Source organism: Dermochelys coriacea, chromosome 14, assembly GCF_009764565.3.
Source record: "Dermochelys coriacea isolate rDerCor1 chromosome 14, rDerCor1.pri.v4, whole genome shotgun sequence".
Taxonomy (NCBI): domain Eukaryota; kingdom Metazoa; phylum Chordata; order Testudines; family Dermochelyidae; genus Dermochelys; species Dermochelys coriacea.
The window spans coordinates 30737362-30759998 of record NC_050081.1 but is presented as its reverse complement, the minus strand read 5'-3'; the positions used below and the strand labels follow the sequence as shown (position 1 = coordinate 30759998).

Here is a 22637-nt window from a genome sequence, read left to right as displayed (position 1 = left end):
CATTTTTTGTTGCCTTTTCGGAACCTTTTCCAATTCCAATATATCTTTTTTGAGATGGGGTGACCACATCTGCACACAGTATTCAAGATGTGGGTGTACCATGGATTTATATAGAGGCAACATGTCTTTTTTTCTGTCTTCTTATCCATCCTTTTCTTAATGATTCCCACCGTTCTGTTCGCTTTTTTGATGGCTGCTGCACGCTGAGTGGACGTTTTCAGAGAACCATCCACAATGACTCCAAGATCTCTCTCTTGAGTGGTAACAACTCATTTAGACCCCATTATTTTATATGTATAGTTGGGATTATGTTTTCCAATGTGCATTACTTTGCATTTATCAACATTAAATTTCATCTGCCATTTTGTTGCCCAGTCAACCACTTTTGTGAGATCCCTTTCCTAATGATTCCCAACATTTGGATTGCTTTTTTGACAGCTGCTGCACATTTAACCAACCCCACCCCATCCCCTCCATCACTACTGCACACACCCTCTCCCCTCTCCTGTGAGCCACCCCTTTGCCTCTCCCCTGTTGTTCACCTAACTTTCGAGATGGTTAAACTGACCACATTTCACACTGTCTCTCTACTTCTCTGTCATATTTTTCACCCTTAACCTTCCTGACAACTCTACCCTCCCTCAGACAAAAAAGGGACACCCCCTTGGGGGGGGAGTCTGTTCATGGTGCCCCTTAAGTCCCTCTTCTTCCTCCCCAATTTCCCCATCTGAAGCCATCACCCCCCAGCTTTGCCCCTGGGACATATCCTGACCAGTGCTCGGGGCAGACTGAGACCAGCAGCGCCTTGCTGTTAAGGCAGCTCCACTCCCTCCGGCAGGCGCGTTAAACAAGGGAGCCGATTCCCAGGGGCCGTTGGGGCAGAGTCACTTTCCTGGCCGGCCCCAGCCCTTTCCCCGGGTCTCCCCCCTCACCTGCAGGCTCCGGCTCGGGGGCTGGTGTCGGCAGAGCCCGGGGCTGGTTCCAGCCCCCGCAGAAAGTCCCTCCCGGCTGGGCCCCGAGGGGCTTGATGCCGGGCTCTCCCCAGCACAGACGCAGCTGGGAGGGGAGCAGTAGCGGCTCAGCCCGAGCTCCCAAGGTTGGCAGCAGCAGCCGCCGCTTCTTCTAAGAGCCGAGCGGAGGAGCAGCTCGCCGGCAAGGGGATGATGCCCAGACTCCGATCCCTCTCTTCTTTCCTCGCCCCCGCCCCTTCCTCCCGCACCAGCCGCCCGCTCTCCGCCGCACACCGCTCCCTTCCTGTGCGTCCCTCCATATCAACTCGGGCTGCAACCGCCCCCCCGGGGGCTTTCCCGGGTTGGACCCGAACCTTCCCAGGCCCTGGGGTTAGAACCCCGGCGTCCGGGCTCCCCAGCCCTGCCGCTCCCCTTCCATTCTCCCCAGCCCGGCTCTCTCCTCCCGCTCCCCCAATGGATCTGCAGACCTGGCTGCCGGGGATCAGGGTATTTTCTCTCCCCTCCAGGCTGACTTTTGTCTCAATGCTCCCAGTGTCACAAAGACCCTGGCGGGGGGCCCCCCAGGGCATGAGCCAATCCCTGGCGGGGAGACGCCCCAGCATTTCCCACCACGACCTCGCCTTACTCCCCCTCGCCCCCAAGCCAAGCAGAGACTAGAGTCCTTTGTATGTGCGGAGCAGCCATGGCCGGTCACGGGAGCCCAGTGCCGAGCCTGCCAGATACACTCTCCTCCTGCCCCGTGTGCCTGGAATATTTCATAGATGCCAGCTGTGGGCACAACATCTGCCCGCGGGCCTGCACCCCAGACCCCCTGGAGGAACCGGAGTGGAGCCCTTGCTGTCCTAGATGCCAGAAACCCGTCCTGCATGTTTCATGTGCCACATACTGGGTAATAATAACCTGAGCTGCACTCCATGCTTGTAAAACTGAGCTAGCGCTTTGGCAGAGAAGTATTGACAGAAGTGCTGCAGCTGCAGCTGGCATGCTAGCCATGTGCACACAGACTGACTGCTGCCTGGGGCTTCCTTCCTTCCTGTGGAGCCCTGGCTCCTCCTCCAAAGTTCCCTGCAGGAGGCTCTGTGGAGCGTGGTGGGGATGATGCTATTGCCCACCGAAGCATTTGAAAATCAAGAGATTGACTTAAGAATCGTGAGATTTTTTTAAAAAAAAAATAACACACGTGGAGATCTCTTTATTTTAGGGTGACCATATTTCCCAAAGGGAAAAATCACAATAGATCATGAGAATCAAATAAATCAGAAGAGCTGGCCATATGGGAATCATCAGGCAGCTCAGTGCATGGGGTGGGGGAGAGGAGAGAGCAGAGGTGGGACATGAGGTAGACCCAGGGAAGTGCTGACAGTGTCCTGCCAAGGGGATCAGGAACCCATCTCCGTGGTTTGCCCCAGGGACCCTGAGTTCCCCCTGTGGGCTCAGAGGGGGAACGACCCAAGGCACTAAGGTGAGAAGCGATGGGCTAGTCACAAACTAGAGAGAACAGCCTTGCTGCAGGGTGGGTGTGACTGAACCAGAAAGAGGCTGGGGCTGGGGGCGGGAGATGTAGGTGGGGAGCTATAGCCCAATGCCCACTGCAGAGCATGGTGCCAAGTCTCAGCCTCTCCTCCGAAAGTAAGCAGATATTCATAGTGGGTCATCTTTATGTGAGGGGTGTTTGTTTGGAGCCAGGATGTGTGGGTACAGTGTGTGTGTGGGGCGGGGGAATTGAACACATGGGGATTTTAAGAGCTGGGATTTTGGTTGGCGAAGTATTTGGCTTTGGGGTGATGGGGATGTGGGATACATTGATAGTGTGCACCCAGGGTCTCTGGAGAATATATGGGGTGTGTGACAATATTTGGAGCTGGGCTTGGGGGCACATCAGGGGGTTGGGAAGGAGTTTGGAACTGTGGAGGGGGGAGGAGAAAATTGAGGAGGGGAGGGTCGGCAGGTTTTGGAGCTGTGCTTTTGTGCTGTATCATTACTACTTCCAGTTCTCTCTGTTTCTGTAAGGACAATCCAGCCCCTTATTGCCATCCCCTCTCCCATCTGCTGTAGCTTTAAAGCAGTGATAGTGGTTTAGGAGCCAAATTAGTGATCACTATTAGCCAAAAGAGCCACAGTTGTGTGAATTCATTGTTTCATTTACTATAGTACTATATAGTCATATTTAAACAGTATGACAGGGGAAATATATATATATTATATATATATATATATATATAATTTTGCGGAAATTGTGGATCCCACAATATTAGACTTCCACCACAATTTTGATGCTGAATTCAGGTGTATGTATGTTACCTTTTAACAGTCAGTCTCACTGACAGCCCTGGGTGGCCAGGGCTCCAGCTGTCAGCCCCAGGCATGGCAGGGCTCCAGCTGTCAGCCCCAGGCATGGCAGGGATCCAGCTGTCAGCCCCAGGCATGGCAGGGCTCTCGCTGTCAGCAATGGGTGGCCGGGGCTTCTGCTGTCAGCCAGCTTTTCCATATTACCACAATTAATAAAGATCCATTATTACTTTTCTGCGATTTTCCATTTCTTGTCCACAACTCAGCTGCAATTATTTGACAATCATCTTGTGATTCAAGGAGAGCTTTATATATATATATATATATATATATATATATATATATATATATATATATAAAATTCTCAAAGCAAATAAGTTAATAACTTAGTGCAAGTTAATATCAAAATTGGTTAATAACATAGTAAAAGCATCCTGATTGGTTAATAACTTAGATTGGTTAATAATGAAATCACACAGTGTTTTACTATCGTGTGCTGCAGAGAGCCGCAGGAGAGACATTGAAGAGCCACTTGTGGTTCTCGAGCCTCAGTCTGAGTATCGGTGCTTTGAAGAAAGAAAGCTAAGGGCCAAATCCTGCCCTAGGATCTGTGCGAGTGTGTGCCAGGGATACTGCTAGGCAGAGGGGTCCCTGAAATCCGGCAGCTGTGACACTGTCTGTAAAATCAAACCCTCTTACACCTGACTCCCACCCCCGCTTTTTCCAGGATATGTCAAAAGAGCGGCTGGCCTGTCTGATAAAAGAGAGAGAAGAAGCCAAAGCTGATGAGGAGATGCAAAGTGAGAAGCTGCTGGTAGGTGCCCAGAAACCCTTCCCCAAGGCTTGCCTGGTGTCAGAGTACCCTGAGTGACATGGCAACACAGGGCTCATCCTGCCAGCCCCATCAGGGAACCATCTCCATTGCAGCCCAGGGAGAAGGGCTGGATCGGTCAGGGGTTGGGTCATGTGATGCCCTCGGAGTGTGAGTGGCTGCCATGTAGGAAAGCATCTGTCTGGGTCTTGACCCAGAAAAACCCCTGCCAAGCTGTTCAGATATTACGGGGACCAGGGTTCCGGTAAAAGGTGGCTCAGGGCCTCCATAGGAAGAAAATACTGGGTCCTGAAGGGCTCTTTCATCTGTCAGAGAAAAGCATAATAAGAACCCATGGCTGGAAGCTGAAGCCAGACAAATTCAAATTAGAAATAAGACACTTTTATAAAAAAGTGAGGGTGATTAACCAGTAGGACAAACTACCAAGGGAAGCGGTGGATTCTCCATCTTTTGATTCCTTCCAATCCAGAGTGGATGCCTTTCTGGAAGACCTGCTTTAGTCAGATACCGGTTGTTGGGTTCAATATAGGAGTCACTGGTTTGAAATTGGACAGTGTGTGATATACCGGAGATCAGCTAGATCAGTGGTTCTCAACCTATTTACCATTGTGGGCTGCCCTACACAGCCCCCCACTCTGTGGCCTTGCCCCCCACTCTCCCTGGGCTCTGCCCCGAGGCCCTGCCCTATCTTAGACTCATAGATTCATAGATACTAAGGTCACAAGGGACCATTCTGATCATCTAGTCCGACCTCCTGCACAGCGCAGGCCACAGAATCTCACCCACCCACTCCTACGAAAAACCTCACCTATGTCTGAGCTATTGAAGTCCTTAAATCATGGTTTAAAGACTTCAAGGAGCAGAGAAGCCTCCCTCAAGTCACCCATGCCCCATGCTACCGAGGAAGGCGAAAAACCTCCAGGTCCTCTCCAATCTGCCCTGGAGGAAAATTCCTTCCCGACCCCAAATATGGCGATCAGCTAAACCCTGAGCATATGGGCAAGATTCACCAGCCACATACTACAGAAAATTCTTTCCTGGGTAACTCAGATCCCATCCATCTAATATCCCATCTCAGGGGATTAGGCCTATTTACCCTGAATATTTAAAGATCAATTACTTACCAAAATCCCATTATCCCATCATACCATCTCCTCCATAAACTTATCAAGTAGAATCTTAAAACCAGATAGATCTTTTGCCCCCACTGCTTCCCTTGGAAGGCTATTCCAAAACTTCACTCCTCTGATGGTTAAAAACCTTTGTCTGATTTCTAGTCTAAACTTCCTGGTGGCCAGTTTATACCCATTTGTTCTTGTGTCCACATTGGTGCTGAGCTGAAATAATTCCTCTCTCTCTCCTGTATTTATCCCTCTGATATATTTATAGAGAGCAATCATATCTCCCCTCAACCTTCTTTTAGTTAGGCTAAACAAGCCCAGCTCCTTAAGTCTCCTTTCATAAGACAAGTTTTCCATTCCTCGGATCATCCTAGTAGCCCTTCTCTGTACCTGCACTAGTTTGAATTCATCCTTTTTAAACATGGGAGACCAGAACTGCGCACAGTATTCTAGGTGAGGTCTCACCAGTGCCCTGTATAATGGTACTAAAACCTCCTTATCCCTACTGGAAATGCCTCTCCTGATGCATCCCAAAACCGCATTAGCTTTTTTCACAGCCATATCACATTGGCAGCTCATAGTCATCCTATGATCAACCAATACTCCAAGGTCCTTCTCCTCTTCCGTTGCTTCTAAATGATGCATCCCCAACTTGTAACTAAAATTCTTGTTATTAATCCCTAAATGCATAACCTTACACTTCTCACTATTAAATTTCATCCTATTACTATTACTCCAGTTTACAAGGTCATCCAGATCCTCCTGTATAATATCCCGATCCTTCTCTGAATTGGCAATACCTCCCAGCTTTGTATCATCTGCAAACTTTATTAGCACACTCCCACTTTTTGTGCCGAGGTCAGTAATGAAAAGATTAAATAAGATTGGTTCCAAAACCGATCCCTGAGGAACTCCTCCAACCTGCCTCCCTCCAACCTGACAGTTCGTCTTTCAGTAGGACCCATTGCAGTCTCCCCTTTAACCAATTCCTTATCCACCTTTTGATGTTCATTTTGATCCCCATCTTCTCCAATTTAACTAATAATTCCCCATGTGGCACAGTATCAAATGCCTTACTGAAATCTAGGTAAATTAGATCCACTGCATTTCCTTTATCTAAAAAATCTGTTACTTTTTCAAAAAAGGAGATTAGGTTGGTTTGGCACGATCTACCTTTTGTAAAACCATGTTGTATTTTGTCCCATTTACCATTGACTTCAATGTCCTTAACTAATTTCTCCTTCAAAATTTTTTCCAGGACCTTGCATACTACAGATGTCAAACTAACTGGCCTGTAGTTACCCGGATCACTTTTTTTTTCCTTTCTTAAAAATAGGAACTATATTAGCAATTCTCCAAGCATTCGGTACTACTCCTGAGTTTACAGATTCATTAAAAATTCTTGCTAATGGGCTTGCAATTTCAGGTGCCAATTCCTTCAATATTCTTGGATGAAGATTATCTGGGCCCCCCGATTTAGTCCCATTAAGCTGTTTCAGTTTTGTTTTATTAAAAACATTAAAAAGGGCTGTATCCATATCCAAATTATATCCCGGAGGTCTATAGCACACCCCAAGCACTATCGTAGGAGAGGTTTTACTAGTTATCTTCCCCAATGTAATTTTTGCCCAGACGGACTCTGTCTTATCCATTGCATCGCTTCTTATTTCTTTACATTCTACCTCATCATTGATATACAATGCTACTCCACCACCTTTACCTTTGTTTTTGTCTTTTCTAAACAGCACATACCCTTCAATACCTGTAGTCCAGTCATGACTACTATTCCACCATGTTTCTGTTATCCCTATAATACCTGGTTTCACTTCCTGCACCAGTAGCTCTAGTTCCTCCATTTTGTTACCTAGACTCCTTGTATTGGTGTACAAACATCTTAATTTTTGCTGTTTGGCCTCACTCACATTTTGTACCCTATTAGGCACAGTCATTCTACAGCCAGTATAACCTATTAGACTAGTATCCACACTGCCCTCGCTCCTTATATACATTCTCCTACCCACGGCTGTATCCTTTCTTACTTCGTCTTCTTCCCTCTCAATGCTAAAATCTGGCGTGGAGATTACCTGGACATCTCCCAACCATCTCCCCTTAATTCCTAGTTTAAAGCTCTCTTTATCAGTTGTGCCAGCCTTGATCCTAGAAGTCTATTTCCTTCCCTACTCAGATGAAGTCCATCCCGAGAGAACTGTCCTCTGTCCATGAATGCCTCCCAGTGGCCATACATGCCAAATCCCTCCTCATAGCACCGTTTCCTAAGCCATCCTTTGATAGTCATAACCTTTGTTGCCCTTCTCTAGGAAGATGCAGAATCCCACTAAAGATCACCTGAGCCTCAATTTCCTTAAGCGTCTTCCCCAGCCTAGCATAGTCTCCCTTAATACTTTCCAGCGAGAATCTAGCCGTATCATTTGTTCCCACATGAAGGATAATTATGGGATTCTTTCCTGCTCCCTTTAGGATCCTTTTCAACCTCAGGTCTACATCCCGTATCTTAGCACCCGGAAGACAGCACACCCTTCTATTCTCAGGATCAGCTCTAGTTACAGGCCTGTCTATTCTTCTCAATAAAGAGTCCCCGATCACATATACCTGCCTTTTCCTGGTGACAGTGCTATTCTCCAGTCTCTCCCCTGTTCCCTCTGGCTGCAAGTTCTTTCCATTCCTATTTTCCCTTATAATCCTCTTCAACCCATCCTGTATCCTCCTGGGGCTCATATTTGGTGTAGTCTCCCTTGACTCTTCCCCTTTTAGATTCATAGATACTAAGGTCAGAAGGGACCACTCTGATCATCTAGTCCGACCTCCTGCACAGCGCAGGCCACAGAATGTCACCCACCCACTCCTATGAGAAACCTCACCCATGTCTGAGTTATTGAAGTCCTCAAATCATGGTTCAAAACTTCAAGGAGCAGAGAAGCCTCCCTCCAGTCAACCATGCCCCATGCTACAGAGGAAGGCAAAAAAACCTCCAGGGCCTCTCCAATCTGCCCTGGAGGAAAACTCCGTCCCGACCCCAAACATGGCAATCAGCCAAACCCTGAGCACATGGGCAAGATTCACCAGCCAGATACCCAGGAAAGAGTTTTCTATAGTAAATCAGATCCCATCCATCTAATATCCCATCTCAGGGGATTTGGCCTATTTACCCTGAATATTTAAAGATCAATTACTTACCAAAATCCCATTATCCCATCATACCATCTCCTCCATAAACTTATCGAGTAGAATCTTAAAACCAGATAGATCTTTTGCCCCCACTGCTTCCCTTGGAAGGTTATTCCAAAACTTCACTCCTCAGATGGTTAAAAACCTTCGTCTGATTTCAAGTCTAAACTTCCTGGTGGCCAGTTTATACCCATTTGTTCTTGTGTCCACATTGGTGCTGAGCTGAAATAATTCCTCTCCCTCTCCTATATTTATCCCTCTGATATATTTATAGAGAGCAATCATATCTCCCCTCAACCTTCTTTTAGTTAGGCTAAACAAGCCCAGCTCCTTAAGTCTCCTTTCATAAGACAAGTTTTCCATTCCTCGGATCATCCTAGTAGCCCTTCTCTGTACCTGCTCCAGTTTGAATTCATCCTTTTTAAACATGGGAGACCAGAACTGCACACAGTATTCTAGGTGAGGTCTCACCAGTGCCTTGTATAACGGTACTAAAACCTCCTTATCCCTACTGGAAATGCCTCTCCTGATGCATCCCAAAACCGCATTAGCTTTTTTCACAGCCATATCACATTGGCAGCTCATAGTCATCCTATGATCAACCAATACTCCAAGGTCCTTCTTCTCTTCCGTTACTTCTAATTGATGCGTCCCCAACTTATAACTAAAATTCTTGTTATTAATCCCTAAATGCATAACCTTACACTTCTCACTATTAAATTTCATCCTATTACTATTACTCCAGTTTACAAGGTCATCCAGATCCTCCTGTATAATATCCCGATCCTTCTCCGAATTGGCAATACCTCCCAGCTTTGTATCATCTGCAAACTTTATTAGCACACTCCCACTTTTTTTGCCAAGGTCAGTAACAAAAAGATTAAATAAGATTGGTCCCAAAACCGATCCCTGAGGAACTCCACTGGTAACCTCCCTCCAACCTGACAGTTCGCCTTTCAGTAGGACCCGTTGCAGTCTCCCCTTTAACCAACTCCTTATCCACCTTCTGATGTTCATATTGATCCCCATCTTCTCCAATTTAACTAATAATTCCCCATGTGGCACGGTATCAAATGCCTTACTGAAATCTAGGTAAATTAGATCCACTGCATTTCCTTTATCTAAAAAATCTGTTACTTTTTCAAAAAAGGAGATTAGATTGGTTTGGCACGATCTACCTTTTGTAAAACCATGTTGTATTTTGTCCCATTTACCATTGACTTCAATGTCCTTAACTAATTTCTCCTTCAAAATTTTTTCCAGGACCTTGCATACTACAGATGTCAAACTAACTGGGCTGTAGTTACCCGGATCACTTTTTTTTCCTTTCTTAAAATAGGAACTATATTAGCAATTCTCCAATCATTCGGTACTACTCCTGAGTTTACAGATTCATTAAAAATTCTTGCTAATGGGCTTGCAATTTCAGGTGCCAATTCCTTTAATATTCTTGGATGAAGATTATCTGGGCCCCCCGATTTAGTCCCATTAAGCTGTTTCAGTTTCGCTTCTACCTCTGATATGGTAATATCTACCTCTATATCCTCCTTCCCATTTGTCATGCTACCATTATCCCCAAGATCCTCTTTAGCCTTATTAAAGACTGAGGCAAAGTATTTGTTTAGATATTGGGCCATGCCTAGATTATCTTTAACCTCCGCTCCATCCTCAGTGTTAAGCGGCCCCACTTCTTCCTTCATAGTTTTCTTCTTATTTATATAGCTATAGAACCTTTTACTATTGATTTTAATTCCCTTTGCAAGGTCCAACTCTACTCGACTTTTAGCCTCTCTCACTTTATCCCTACATCTTCTGACCTCAATTAGGTAGCTTTCCTTGCTGATCCCTCCCATCTTCCACTCCCTGTATGCTTTCTGCTTCTTCTTAATCACCTCTCTAAAATGCTTGCTCATCCAGCTTGGTCTACAACTCCTTCCTATGAATTTTTTCCCCTTTCTTGGGATACAGGCTTCCAATAGCTTCTGCAGTTTTGATTTAAAGTAATCCCAGGCCTCCTCTACCTTTAGATCCATAAATTCTTCAGTCCAATCCACTTCCCTAACTAATTTCCTTAATTTTTGAAAGTCAGCCCTTTTGAAATCAAAAACCCTAGTTGCAGATTTATTTTTGTTAATCCTTCCATTTAGTTTGAACTGAATTAGCTCATGATCACTTGAGCCAAGATTGTCCCCTACAACCATTTCTTCTATGAGGTCCTCGCTACTCACCAAAATTAAATCTAAAATGGCATCCCCTCTAGTCGGTTCAGCAACTACTTGATGAAGGAATCTATCAGCTATCGCATCTAGGAAAATCTGAGCCCTATTATTATTACTAGCACTGGTCCTCCAGTCTATATCTGGGAAGTTAAAGTCTCCCATGATCACGCAGTTTCCATTAGTATTTACTTGATTAAAGACATTAAAAAGGGCTCTATCCATATCCAAATTAGATCCCGGAGGTCTATAGCACACCCCAAGCACTATCGTAGGAGAGGCTTTACTAGTTTTCTTCCCCAATGTAATTTTTGCCCAGACGGACTCTGTCTTATCCATTGCATCGCTTCTTATTTCTTTACGTTCTAACTCATCATTGATATACAATGCTACTCCACCCCCTTTACCTTTGTTTCTGTCTTTCCTAAACAGCACATACCCTTCAATACCTGTAGTCCAGTCATGACTACTATTCCACCATGTTTCTGTTATCCCTATAATATCTGGTTTCACTTCCTGCACCAGTAGCTCTAGTTCCTCCATTTTGTTACCTAGACTCCTCGCATTGGTGTACAAACATGTTAATTTTTTCTGTTTGGACTCGCTCACATTTTGTACCCTATTAGGCACAGTCATTCTACAGCCAGTATAACCTATTAGACTAGTATCCACACTGCCCTCGCTCCTTATATACATTCTCCTACCCATGGCTGTATCCTTTCTTACTTCATCTTCTTCCCTCTCAATGCTAAAATCTGGCGTGGAGATTTTCTGGACATCTCCCATCCATCTCCCCCCAATTCCTAGTTTAAAGCTCTCTTTATCAGTTGTGCCAGCCTCGATCCTAGAAGTCTATTTCCTTCCCTACTCAGATGAAGTCCATCCCGAGAGAATTGACCTCTGTCCGTGAATGCCTCCCAGTGGCCATACATCCCAAAGCCCTCCTTATAGCACCACTGCCTAAGCCATCTGTTGACAGTCATAATCTTGTCAGACCTTTGTTGCCATTCTCTAGGAACAGGAAGGATCCCGCTAAAGATCACCTGAGCCTCAATTTCCTTAAGTGTCTTCCCCAGCCTAGCATAGTCTCCCTTGATACTTTCCAGCGAGAATCTGGCTGTATCATTTGTTCCCACATGAAGGATAATTAGGGGATTCTTTCCCGCTCCCTTTAGGATCCTTTTCAACCTCAGGTCTACATCCCGTATCTTAGCACCCGGAAGACAGCACACCCTTCTATTCTCAGGATCAGCTCTAGTTACAGGCCTGTCTATTCTTCTCAATAAAGAGTCCCCGATCACATAGACCTGCCTTTTCCTGGTGACAGTGCTATTCTCCAGTCTCTCCCCTGTTCCCTCTGGCTGCAAGTTCTTTCCATTCCTATTTTCCCTTACAATCCTCTTCAACCCATCCTGTATCCTCCTGGGGCTCATATTTGTTGTAGTCTCCCTTGACTCTTTCCCTTTTCCTGTAGGACTAGCCTCTCTTTTCTTATAGGACTAGCCTCTCTTCTCTTCTTCCTTACCCTTCCACCTTCAACAAGTACCTGCTAAGCCCCTTCTTCATTTTCCAACTCTGCAAACCTGTTCCTACGCTCTATTTCTCCTTCACTAGCCCGTCTTTTCCTCTGCCTGGTTCTTTTAGTCACATGCTTCCACTGACCACTTTCCTCACCCAGTCTCCCCTCAAAATTTGCCAGCCCTGCTTCCATCTGTGAGTCTGAGCTTTTCCCTTCAGATACCTCATATCTTTGCTCCATCATCTGCTCAAACCCCTTCCTAAACTCAAGAAGACTTTCCACCTGCGTCTCCAAACCTCGGATCTTTTCCTCCATCAGCTCTATCAGACGGCATTTCATGCAGAAAAAACTCTTATCGGGTCCCCCCCTCCAGGATCATGTACATATCACAGCTTCCACATCCAGTCATCCTCAAAGTGTCTTCCACTACAGGAGTCACTCCCACAGCTGCCTCTGTATCTGTCATCGTCTTCCCACCTAAGTCCTGTTAATCTGGGAAACACAAGCCACACCAAAAAGACCACCCCCCCCCAGCAAAAGCAAACCCCAAACAAGCACCACAATACAAACTTCTCCAACAGAACTCCCACTCAAACTCCCCTGTTTACAGCTCTGTTTGCTAGCTCCTGTGCTGCTGCAGCTGTCTGCCACTGCCTGACTGGCTGGCTACCTTTATAGGACCCCTAGTCAGAAAAGCCCCGCCCCCTACTCAGGGCTCAGCTTCTCTCCCAGCACAAGGCCCCTACGCACACACACACACACACACACATACTAAAAATTCTTGGCCTCTTCCCCCCAAGGCCCTGCCCACTGCTTACACGGGGTGGGAGTGGCAGAGAAGAGGGAGCAGGGGGTGAGGAGGGGAGGTGGTGGAGCGGAGCGAGTGATGGGCTGGGCCTCCAGGGGGAAGAGGCCGAGCGGGGGCGGGGCTTCAGAACGGAGCATGGGCAGAGCATGAGGTGGGGCTACAGTCCAGGTGCCGGGGACCCTTCTGAGTATGAGCCCGGTGCCACTGTAAACCCAGTGTCACTGGCCGCAGCTGCGTGCTCATTGGGCTGCGGGTTGAGAACCACTGGTCTAGATGATCTAATGGTCCCTCCTAACCTTAAAATCTTGAAGGTAGAGCACCAAAAGGAGATAAAATGTGGGCTGACTGGATGGAGATTTTGGTTCAATGCAAGTTGTGAGGTTGAGAGAAAAGACTATCCCATTGTCATTAGCGACATGCTGCTCTCCCCTGCCCTGAGCCCTCCATCCTTCCTGTTCTAAGTGAATTTCCCATCATGCACTGCAAGGGATCCTGGCTCTGGCCAATATCTCTCCCATCTTGCTGGGAGACAAATGTATGATATTCCCCTAGTTACCATGCCACCCTCTCCCTGTAATTGCAGAAACAGATGGAAGCCGAGAGACAGAGGATCCTCTGTAAATGGAAGGATCTACGTGGGTTTCTGGAGAAGCAGGAGCAGCTGCTGCTGTCCCAGCTGGAAAAGCTGGACAGAGCCATTGTCAAGAGAAGGGATAAGAGCATCTCTGAACTGTCCCAGGAGATTTCTCTGCTCAGTGAACTGCTCAATCAGAGGGGAGGAGAGAACGAGCAGGAGCCACTGAGCCAGTCTGTACAGGTGAGACTGTGCTTTTGCAATGACAATGCACAGCAATTCTATGGCAGCATCTCAGCCTTAGATCCCAAAGCAGGTGGGGTTGGGATCATATCCCCATTTTACACAGGGGAGAAACTGAGATGCCGAGAGAGGCAGGGACTCGCCCAAGGTCACACAGTGAGTCTTTGTCAGAGCCAGGAATGGGATCCAGGGCTCCTGGGCACTGTAACCCCAAAACCATCTCTCTCTAAGCGTCTATACTTACTCTTTGAGAGTGAAATTCCTCCCAGTGCAGAGGGCCCGTGTAAGCCCAAATCAGCCCCTAGGTTAAGTGGGGAAGAGGGGCTTGTGTGGGCTCTTAGCACCATGTGAAGTTCACACTGAATATCACAAATGTTTTCTTCTTGTGAAGTGCCTAGGTTGCCAGTGAGGACCTCTCAGCAGGGGTTCCCCAGAGGCTGCTGAGAGTAAGGGCATGGCTATACTCGAATCTTCAAAGCACTGCTGCGGGAGTGCTCCTGGTAATCCACCTCCATGAGGGGATTAGTTTAGAGCGCTTGGAGTGTGGCTCCCAGCGCTGGGGCACTGTTTACATTGGCGCTTTACAGCGCTGTAACTTGCTGCGCTCAGGGGGGTGTTTTTTCACACCCCTGAGTGAGAAAATTACACTGGCACTTTACAGCACTGCAGCCATAGCCTAAGTATACCACCTGGAGTAGATGGCCGCTGCTCTCTGAGTGTCTGAAATTCCCCAAATATCTGAGACTCCAATAGCAACTTGCCTGCAGGAGCGGAGGCCTTCCCCAGCCTGAGACACATCCTCTGACTGCCTCTTCTTTCTCTCTCTCTCTCTAGGGTGTGGGCAGCTCTGGGAGCAGGTGAGTTCTGGGATCCGTCTCCCTCATGGTCACTTAGGCTTGGAAACTGCGTTGAATACACAGCTGCCCACAGAGCGTGACACCCTGGTTTGGTGTGTGTGATCATGTCTCCCCCTAGTGGCTGCCAGTGGCATAGCTAGGAGTGGAAATATGGGTGGGCACCGACTTGTGGGTGGATGAGCAATGACAGACGGTGCTAGCTCGGCTTCTCCCCCAACGCCATGCCCTCTTCCTAGCCCTGGTGCCCACAGACACAGGGCTTCACCTGCCAAGCTGGGCACGCACATGGGGCGGCTCAGAAAATGGCAAGGCAGAGCTGCCGGAGCATAGCTTTCTGAAAGGCGAGTGCACAGCTCCAGCCTGGATTGCAGGTGCCCAAGTGACGCTCCAGGCTGCTGTGGAAGCACTACACCCCTGCTCAGATTTGGGTGGGCCTTGATGCTAAGTGTCTATGCCCCTGATGGCTGCCTCTGTAAGGAGAGAAGCCAGCTACTATCTGACAGCCAATGGGGTTCCTCCTTTAGCTTAAGTGTTATGGGCTTTGTGTGAAAGGACCAGGTTCAAAGAAAGCTCTCAAACCAGCCACTGCCTCGGTGTCTCCCCATGTCCCCATTTTGCTCTGGGCCCACTGAAGGCACAAAGCTCAAGGCAGGTGACACCATTCCAGTCTACAAAGTTTATAACCCCAGAGTTCTGGGGCTGCCGGGCTTGGGTTGTGGACCAGGTCCCTTTGTCACCCCTCTGCTTTTCTCCAGCAGAGAGGACTCGACGCTGCAGAAGCCAGAGTCTGGGTTTGTGGAGCTGGAGAAGAGACTTGGGGATTTCTCTCAGAGAAGTGCCATCCTGCTGGAGCTGCTGCAGGGATTCAAAGGTAAATGGAAGTCTCATGGTGGCATCTCCTTTGGTTAGAGTAACGGTCGCCCTGGAGAGAAGTTGGTGGCTCTTGTGACATCACTTACCCTGGGCACCATCTTGCATTCCCCACCTTGGGTGAACTGCCCTTTACCATGGCAATAGCCCTCTGGGGCTTGCCCTCTCTGCAGCAGCTGCATTGCTGGCCTTGGGCTGCCTTGCTAGCTCATAATTAAAAGTGCAGTTACGTTAACGTCCAATTGGAACATCCCCATGAATGCTGGGGCCTGAATTCTCACCTTTCTCGTGCTCTCCTTCCCCTAGAGACTCTGCGACTGGAGCTGGACAGCGACATAGGTATGTGTCTTTCTCTGACAGACCGTGGGGGCTGACGTCAGAGATTTAACTCCAGGGACGTTATTGAAGGCCTGAGGGGAGGCCATTTCTGTGGGCACGGCTGGTGGGATTGAGCAGGCCCCTTGCTCCTCTATCTCAAGCCTTCCTTCTTTAATAACCTACATCCGGGACCCCCGTTAATGTCAACATTTCACACGTCAAACCAGACAAGCAAAACATTCTCAAATGTTAGAGAATCAGGAACGTTCCTCCCTGGGTGCAAACTCTGAGGGGGAGGCATTTTCTGACATTCCTGCCCCATAGCCCCCAGAACCAATGTGAGAAAGATTGTCTCCCCCACACTCTCTCCCATGGGAGAGGAGATTCAGAGACACAGTGCAGAGAATAATCCATCCCCATTGCTTCCAAGGGAGAGGCTGGGTGGTAGATACCTCTCTGAGTTATTAAACGTGGGCGCACACTCACATAAAATGAGATTTTATGTCTCCTTTCCTTCCCAGGAGTAGCTCTCTGCCTGGTAAGAGCTCTGCCTTCAGCATTGTTAAAAAGGGGGAAGAGGTTGCACAGCTATGCTCTTCCAGAGTTATAAAATTACCCAGTGTGTAAAGATCCCTGGATCTTCTGCTGGAGCAACGGCACATCTTCCAGGAAACATCTGACTTCCCCCAAAAGATCTCCAGGAACATTTGCCCATCTGTTTAGTTTATACAAGTGTGTCCACCCAGTCAGCACATCTGAAAACAACTCTGTAAAACCCTGGACTCACATGTTTTCTTTTCCTGGAACAGGTTTTCTAATTCCAAAACCTGACATGATTGCCCGGGTGGAATGGGACAAAGAACCCTGGGTGCCAGATCTTCAATGCTCTAAGGAGAGAGAGATGCTGAGAAACATCTGCACAGGTGAGGAATGAGTCACACAGATTGGAGAAACCATCTGTCATTAATGTAAACAGCTGGGATTCCCTCAAAGGCCTGGCACGCTCATCCAATGCTACCTCACCTCACCCAGATGAAGAGGGCCCTAACAAATTCACGGCCATGAAAAACACGTCACAGACCGTGAAATCTGGTCTCTCTCCTGTGAAATCTGGTCTTTTGTGTACTTTTACCCTGTACTACACAGATTTCATGGGGGGAGACCAGTGTTTCTCAAATTGGGTGTCCTGATCCAAAAGGGAGTTTCAGGAGGGTCACAAGGTTATTTTAGGGGGGTCACACTATTGCCACCCTTTCTTCTGTGCTGACTTCAGAGTTGGGCGGGATACCATACTATGCTACCCTTACCTCTGCGCTGTGGCTGGCAGCGGCTCTGCCTTCAGAGCTGGGCTCCCAGCCAGCAGCCGCCCACTCTCCAGCTGCTCAGCTCTGAAGGCAGCACTGCCGCCAGCAGCAGCACAGAAGTAGGAGTAGTACTGAAACCCCCCCCCACAATAACCTTGTGACCCCCACCCCCACAACTCCTTTTTGGGTAGAGTGACCAGAAGCAAGTGTGAAAACTCGGGACAGGGGGTGGGGGGTAATAGGTGCCTATGTAAGAAAAAGCTCCAAAAATCAGGACTGTCCCTATACAATTGGGACATCTGGTCACCCTATTTTTGGGTCAGGACCCATACAATTACAATACCATGAAATTTCATAATTAAATAGCTGAAATCATGAAATTTACTATTTTTAAAACCCTCTGACCGTGAAATTGACCAAAATGGACAGTGAATTTGGTAGGGCCCTACAGATGAAGATTGGTGACATATCTTCCTGGTAGATATCATTCATGGCTTCCCACTCATCATGACTGAAACCTGGCAGTACATCCCTTCCCCCCCGTGAGTGTTCTCATGGAATGTGGAAGCATAACTGGTCCCCTCCTCTCTCTGTCTTCTGGGAAAGGTGGGGATGGGGTGGAATTCAGCTCCTGGTTTTTCAATTTCCCCAGCAGATATTTGGGTTTGTTCCCCCCTTTCCTGTTCCCCTTTCTGAGGTTCCCTGTCCTCCAGCACAGAGACTGACTCCTGTCTGGATTCTCTCTCTGTCCCAGCAGGTGATGGGATGATGAGTGGGAACGAGGAGGAGAATCCACAGCAGGAAGGTCTCGAGCAAGTGGAACCTCACGGGACAGTATCAGGAATATCCAAAGCGAACGTTTCCCAGAGTCCTGATCTGGAAGAAGCCCATGAGAATCGGTGCAGGTCAGAAAGGCAGCAGGAAAACTACCAAGGGAAGATGCAGGGTAAATCCACTCACCGGGGGGAAGGCTCGGAGGATCTCAATGAAACGGTGATCCAGCTGAGAATCGGCACTAAAAAGAAACAGCATGAATGTATTGAGTGCGGGAAAAAGTTCAATCACAAATCAAACCTTACTAGACATCAGAAACTGCACACAGGAGAGAAACCATTTATGTGCAGTGATTGTGGGAAAACCTTCACTCGGAGGTCACACCTCATTTCGCACCAGACAACGCACTCAGATCAGAAACCTTATCCCTGCTGTGAGTGTGGGGACAGATTCACACGGTGCTCAAACCTTATTTCACATCAGAGAATCCACATGGGAGAGAGACCCTATAAATGCCCCGACTGTGGGAAAAGCTTCAGTTCAAAATCAAACCGCACTGTTCATCAGAGAATCCACACCGGAGTAAAACCTTATAAGTGTGCTGACTGTGGGGAAAGTTTCATTCAGAGCTCACACCTGTTTGTTCATCAGAGAACACACACAGGAGAGAGACCCTATACATGCCCTGACTGTGGGAAAAGCTACAAGGCGAAGGTTGCTCTAATTTCCCATCAAAAAGTCCACAGAAGATGGGAGCTCTCACTGTGGGGCAATGGGTCTGTGCCCACCTGCAATAAACTATAATTTGCTTCATTTGAGGGTGGATCTGGGTGGGGCAGCAGGTGGCTAGATGGTTTGGGTTCCAGTGGATGGTGGTTTAGGCCAGAATAGGAGGGAGCGCTAGGGAGTGCTACTGGGGAGATGGGTCATATCAGGGTCTGGGAGGAGCAGGTGATGGAATTAATGGGGAGACATTTCTGTGGGTTCCACACACACTTTCCAATTTAGAGAAGAGGTAAACTAAAGCTCCCTTGCAGTTTGTCTCGGAGACACGTCGGCAGTTCCTAAGACCTCTTGGGCAGGAGCAGAGGCATTATTCAGGGAAGCAGGGAGGGGCCCGGTGAGTCTGTAGTTAGCAGATGGTAAGAGATGCTGATCAGAAGTTGCAGAATTTTAGCATCATGTTCAGTGTATTATACATCTCTGCAGACACAGGCAGTCGGCTGGAGATTGGCGGGATTTGAGGTGGAGATTCCCCAGAGAGGTGGAGGTCTTTGTGGGGATTGCGCAGTTCCAGTGAGGGCAGTGTGGTGTAATAGTGAGAGCAGGGGGAATTGCGACTCAGGACTCCGGGGTTCAGATCCCAGCTCTGAGAAGGGAGTAAAGTCTAGATTAGAGTGGGGGGGTGGAAGTGGGAGGCTGGAATGCTAGGTTCTATAACCAGGTGGGTTCCTCCCCTCCTCTCTGTGTATCTGTTCCTCCCATTCCTGCCATGGAAATAATAGTAATCTCCCACCTCCCAGGGAACCATGCAACCTCACTAATTACTGTGTATTAAGAAGGATGCAGGTACCAGAGCAGGGAAAGGTCCTTAATTGGCTGAGGAAAGAAAGGACCAACAGTCAATTTGATGGCATTTATCTGGATGTAATGCGATAACTGTTTATCTGGATGTAATGCGATAACTTTTGAACACCGCATCCAATTGGGCCAAACCCTACTGAGTCTCCAATTGTCTGTAGATCAACGAACTGGTTGATCATTGCAAATCCCAAAGGAATGTGGCCTTCTTGGAAATTCAGAGCCACTTGGATTGATCTCTGGCTAGGTGCTTAAGGTGGTCTATTCAGTTTATATCCATCGCTGGCCATCTTATTTGTGCCACCAAAGTTTCTTGTGCCCATGTGATCCTTGGCTGTGTAGTGACATTCTTTCGTAAACACACTTCAGAACTCATTGGTCTTCCTTTCTATAATATGTTCACACCAAGAAAGCCACTGAAACCAAACCCATGCTGTTGGAGGTAGTTGCTGGGTTTGGCTTTAAATAGCCTAATTTCTGATCTTGTCCTGCCACTGGATCAGGAGCAGTTTATACAGTTGATGAGAATGTGATGTTCTTCAGTCTTCCCCAGTGCCCATTTCCATACAATAGAATTAATAGAACCTTGCTTCTTTAGAGCCACATTTTCGTAGCAAGCTCGATGTCACAACATCCCCACAAAGGCTGCTGAAAGGCCCGAAACACAGCAGCCACTACTACTATATAAGTGCCATCTTTTGAGCATCCTGCAGCCCTGTCCATGACACTGGCCAAATATTTGACTGTTGCCACTTGCTCAGTCTCCTTTCTGGATAGGTTAATACTGAGCTGGTTGCAATCTGGAGCTGGAGGCCACTGGATGGTAATAGCTGGGGATTAATAACCAGATCAATGTGCAATTGAGACTGAACCTGCAAGACAATGTCATTGATGTATTTGAGATCTCAAAGCTGAGTGGTATTCAGCTCACTTCCACTAACTTCTGCCTCCTCAATCTTATTCGTCAACCGATCAGTTGTTGACACTGAACAACGATGGTGTCAGAACTCAGTCTTGTTGAATTTGCGTGGATATAGGACACCATGCTCTGTATCTGCTATTGACTCCAACGCAGCTTTCCTTCCATGATAGAGCTCCTCTGTCAAAGATTCCCAGGGATACCGTGTCACCTCATCAGACCTATGGCCTTGTTCAGTGCACTGAATCAAAGGGCTGGTGGAAATCTGTACCATGGCTGTGCATGGCTCATTAAGTTCAGCCATCTTCTCACAAAGCTATCTCGAGGTAAAGATCCAGTTAATCGTGGAACAATGAGGTCTCAAGTCACACTGTGAATATCGTGACCTTCGCAAAAGTGCTTCTTTAATTCAAGACATTAACCCAGAAGTGAAGATTTTCCTCCAGACTGAAAACAGCATGATGTGTTCGTAATTGCTGCATTCCCACCTCCCAGGGAACCATGGAAGTCACTAATTACTCTGTGTTAAGAAGGATGCAGGAACCTAAGCAGGGAAAGGTCCTTATTTGGCTGAGGAAAGAGAGATCCGACAATCAATTTGATGGCATTTCTCCGTTTATCTGGATGTAATGCAATAACTTTTGAACACCGCATCCAATTGGGCCGAATCCAACTGAGTCTCCAATTGTCTGTAGATCAAAGAACTGGTTGATCATTGCAAATCCCAAAGGAATGTGGCCTTCTTGGAAATTGTGGGCCACTCAGATTGATCTCTGGCTAGATACTTAAGGTGGTCTAGCTGTATATTCAGTTTGTATCCATCGCTGGCCATCTTATCTGTGCCACCAAAGTTTGAGCCAGAATAACACCCTTCTTCCAGTCATAGGGGATGGTATTAGTGCACTGGAGGGTCTGAAAGAGCCTATGCAGCCACAGGACAACAATACTCTCACCTGCCTTCCACAACTCAGGAGCGATGTTACAATCTCATTGATGGCAACTATTGATACCTTCCAGCTAGCAACACCCCCCATCTCAGCCCCATAGTCCCAGAAGAGTTTAAAATGTTGAGGGGGAAATGGGAGCCTGGGAGCCCTTGGCATGGGGGTGGGAGGAACGGGGGAGCCTGAAATAGAGGCGATGGGAGGGAGGCACACAGGGAACTTGCAGAGGGAATAGAATGATGCAAGGATCCCCTAGTGCAGAGGTTCCCAAAGTGTGGGGTGGCCCTGACTTAGGGGGCCGTGGAGGAACATTCAGGAGGGCACGGCGGGCCAGGCCAGCTCCCATGGGGGACGGGAAGGGAGCACCACCCAGCTACATCCCATCCCCAGCTCTGCTCTGGCCCCACCCATAGCTGCGGCCCTGGCTCCCGGCCCTGCACTTGACCTCGGCCCCAGTCTCGCTGCTGCTCCACGTCCGGCTGGGGGCCCATCTGCAGCTCTGCTCCCAGCCACAGACCCATCCGCAGCTGCGGCCCTAGCCTCAGCCTCCTCGTCCCTGTCCATGTTCCCCTCTACCCCCCCCCCCCTCGAGCTGCGGCCCCACTCCTGGCCCTGGCTGTGGAGGAGATGTGGACAGGAGGAAGAGGGGGGACGTGACCCTCAAAAGCTTGGGGATCACTGTCCTAGTATGTGCAGTTAGCTCAGCCGACAAGCAATGAAGTGTGCAACTCTGGTTACGACTATTTTATTATCTGACACTCTCCAGTTCTTTCCCTGCTCTCTTTGTCTGGGTGAGAGGTTACTGCGTAGACAGGAAGGACTATTGCTGGATTCCCTTGTCCCAGTTTTCAGGGAGGGGCTCCAGCTCATGTTGTCACATACTAGGATGATTCCTTAACTGCCCTGGGAGGGATTTTTCTCCATGTTTCTGGATGGGGGCTGGGCGAGTTCTTTTTCTTCTGGAAGTGCAGATTTTGTGGAGTTTATTTCTCATGGAAGTCATTCCCTCTATTGGTTTCTCTTTTTCCAAATAAATTCATAATAAAATATTTGTTGCACATCCTCATCTCCCCAGGCATGTTCATGTGCCCTGGTTCCCAAAGCGCAAGGGCAGAGTGCTAGTAAGTGTGCTAATGATGCGTTAGGACATCACTCAAAGAGATGGCGCTGCTGGGGTGGCATGTACCTTCGCTTTGTATTGCCTGATTTTTAGAGGTTTCAATTTAGCCACTCTCCACATCCTGGAAGGACACCAGGCACCACACTGAGCGATCTTAACTCTGCACTAATTAAGTTTTGGGGCAATTAATT

At 47.9% G+C, this 22637-nt stretch overlaps 1 protein-coding gene across 5 annotated transcripts; it reads left to right on the top strand.

The window, feature by feature from the left end:
• The first annotated feature begins 743 nt into the window (after positions 1 to 743).
• On the top strand, positions 744 to 22386 carry LOC119842476 (zinc finger protein 566-like). 5 transcript variants are annotated; one of them, XM_038370674.2, is made up of 8 exons: positions 744 to 1860; positions 3988 to 4074; positions 13526 to 13759; positions 14594 to 14616; positions 15375 to 15487; positions 15793 to 15825; positions 16614 to 16727; positions 17866 to 22386. In XM_038370674.2, the coding sequence occupies exons 1-8, from the start codon at positions 1639 to 1641 to the stop codon at positions 18684 to 18686; spliced, it is 1647 nt and encodes a 548-aa protein (XP_038226602.1). In that variant the 5' UTR covers positions 744 to 1638; the 3' UTR covers positions 18687 to 22386. The 5 variants fall into 5 exon arrangements, with proteins under 5 accessions (XP_038226602.1, XP_038226600.1, XP_038226601.1 ...); XM_038370672.2 differs by having other exon boundaries at positions 17863 to 22386; XM_038370673.2 differs by having other exon boundaries at positions 15372 to 15487.
• The last annotated feature ends 251 nt before the right edge of the window (positions 22387 to 22637 follow it).

What these genes read in the sequence shown, in the direction of transcription:
- LOC119842476 (XM_038370671.2), top strand. Translation starts at nt 1,639, where the DNA reads ATGTGCGGAGCAGCCATGGCCGGTCACGGGAGCCCAGTGCCGAGCCTG. An exon ending in TTTCATGTGCCACATACTGG is followed by an intron (nt 1,861 to 3,987) that starts GTAATAATAACC and finishes CGCTTTTTCCAG; the next exon opens with GATATGTCAAAAGAGCGGCT. An exon ending in GGAGCTGGACAGCGACATAG is followed by an intron (nt 15,826 to 16,613) that starts GTATGTGTCTTT and finishes TTCCTGGAACAG; the next exon opens with GTTTTCTAATTCCAAAACCT.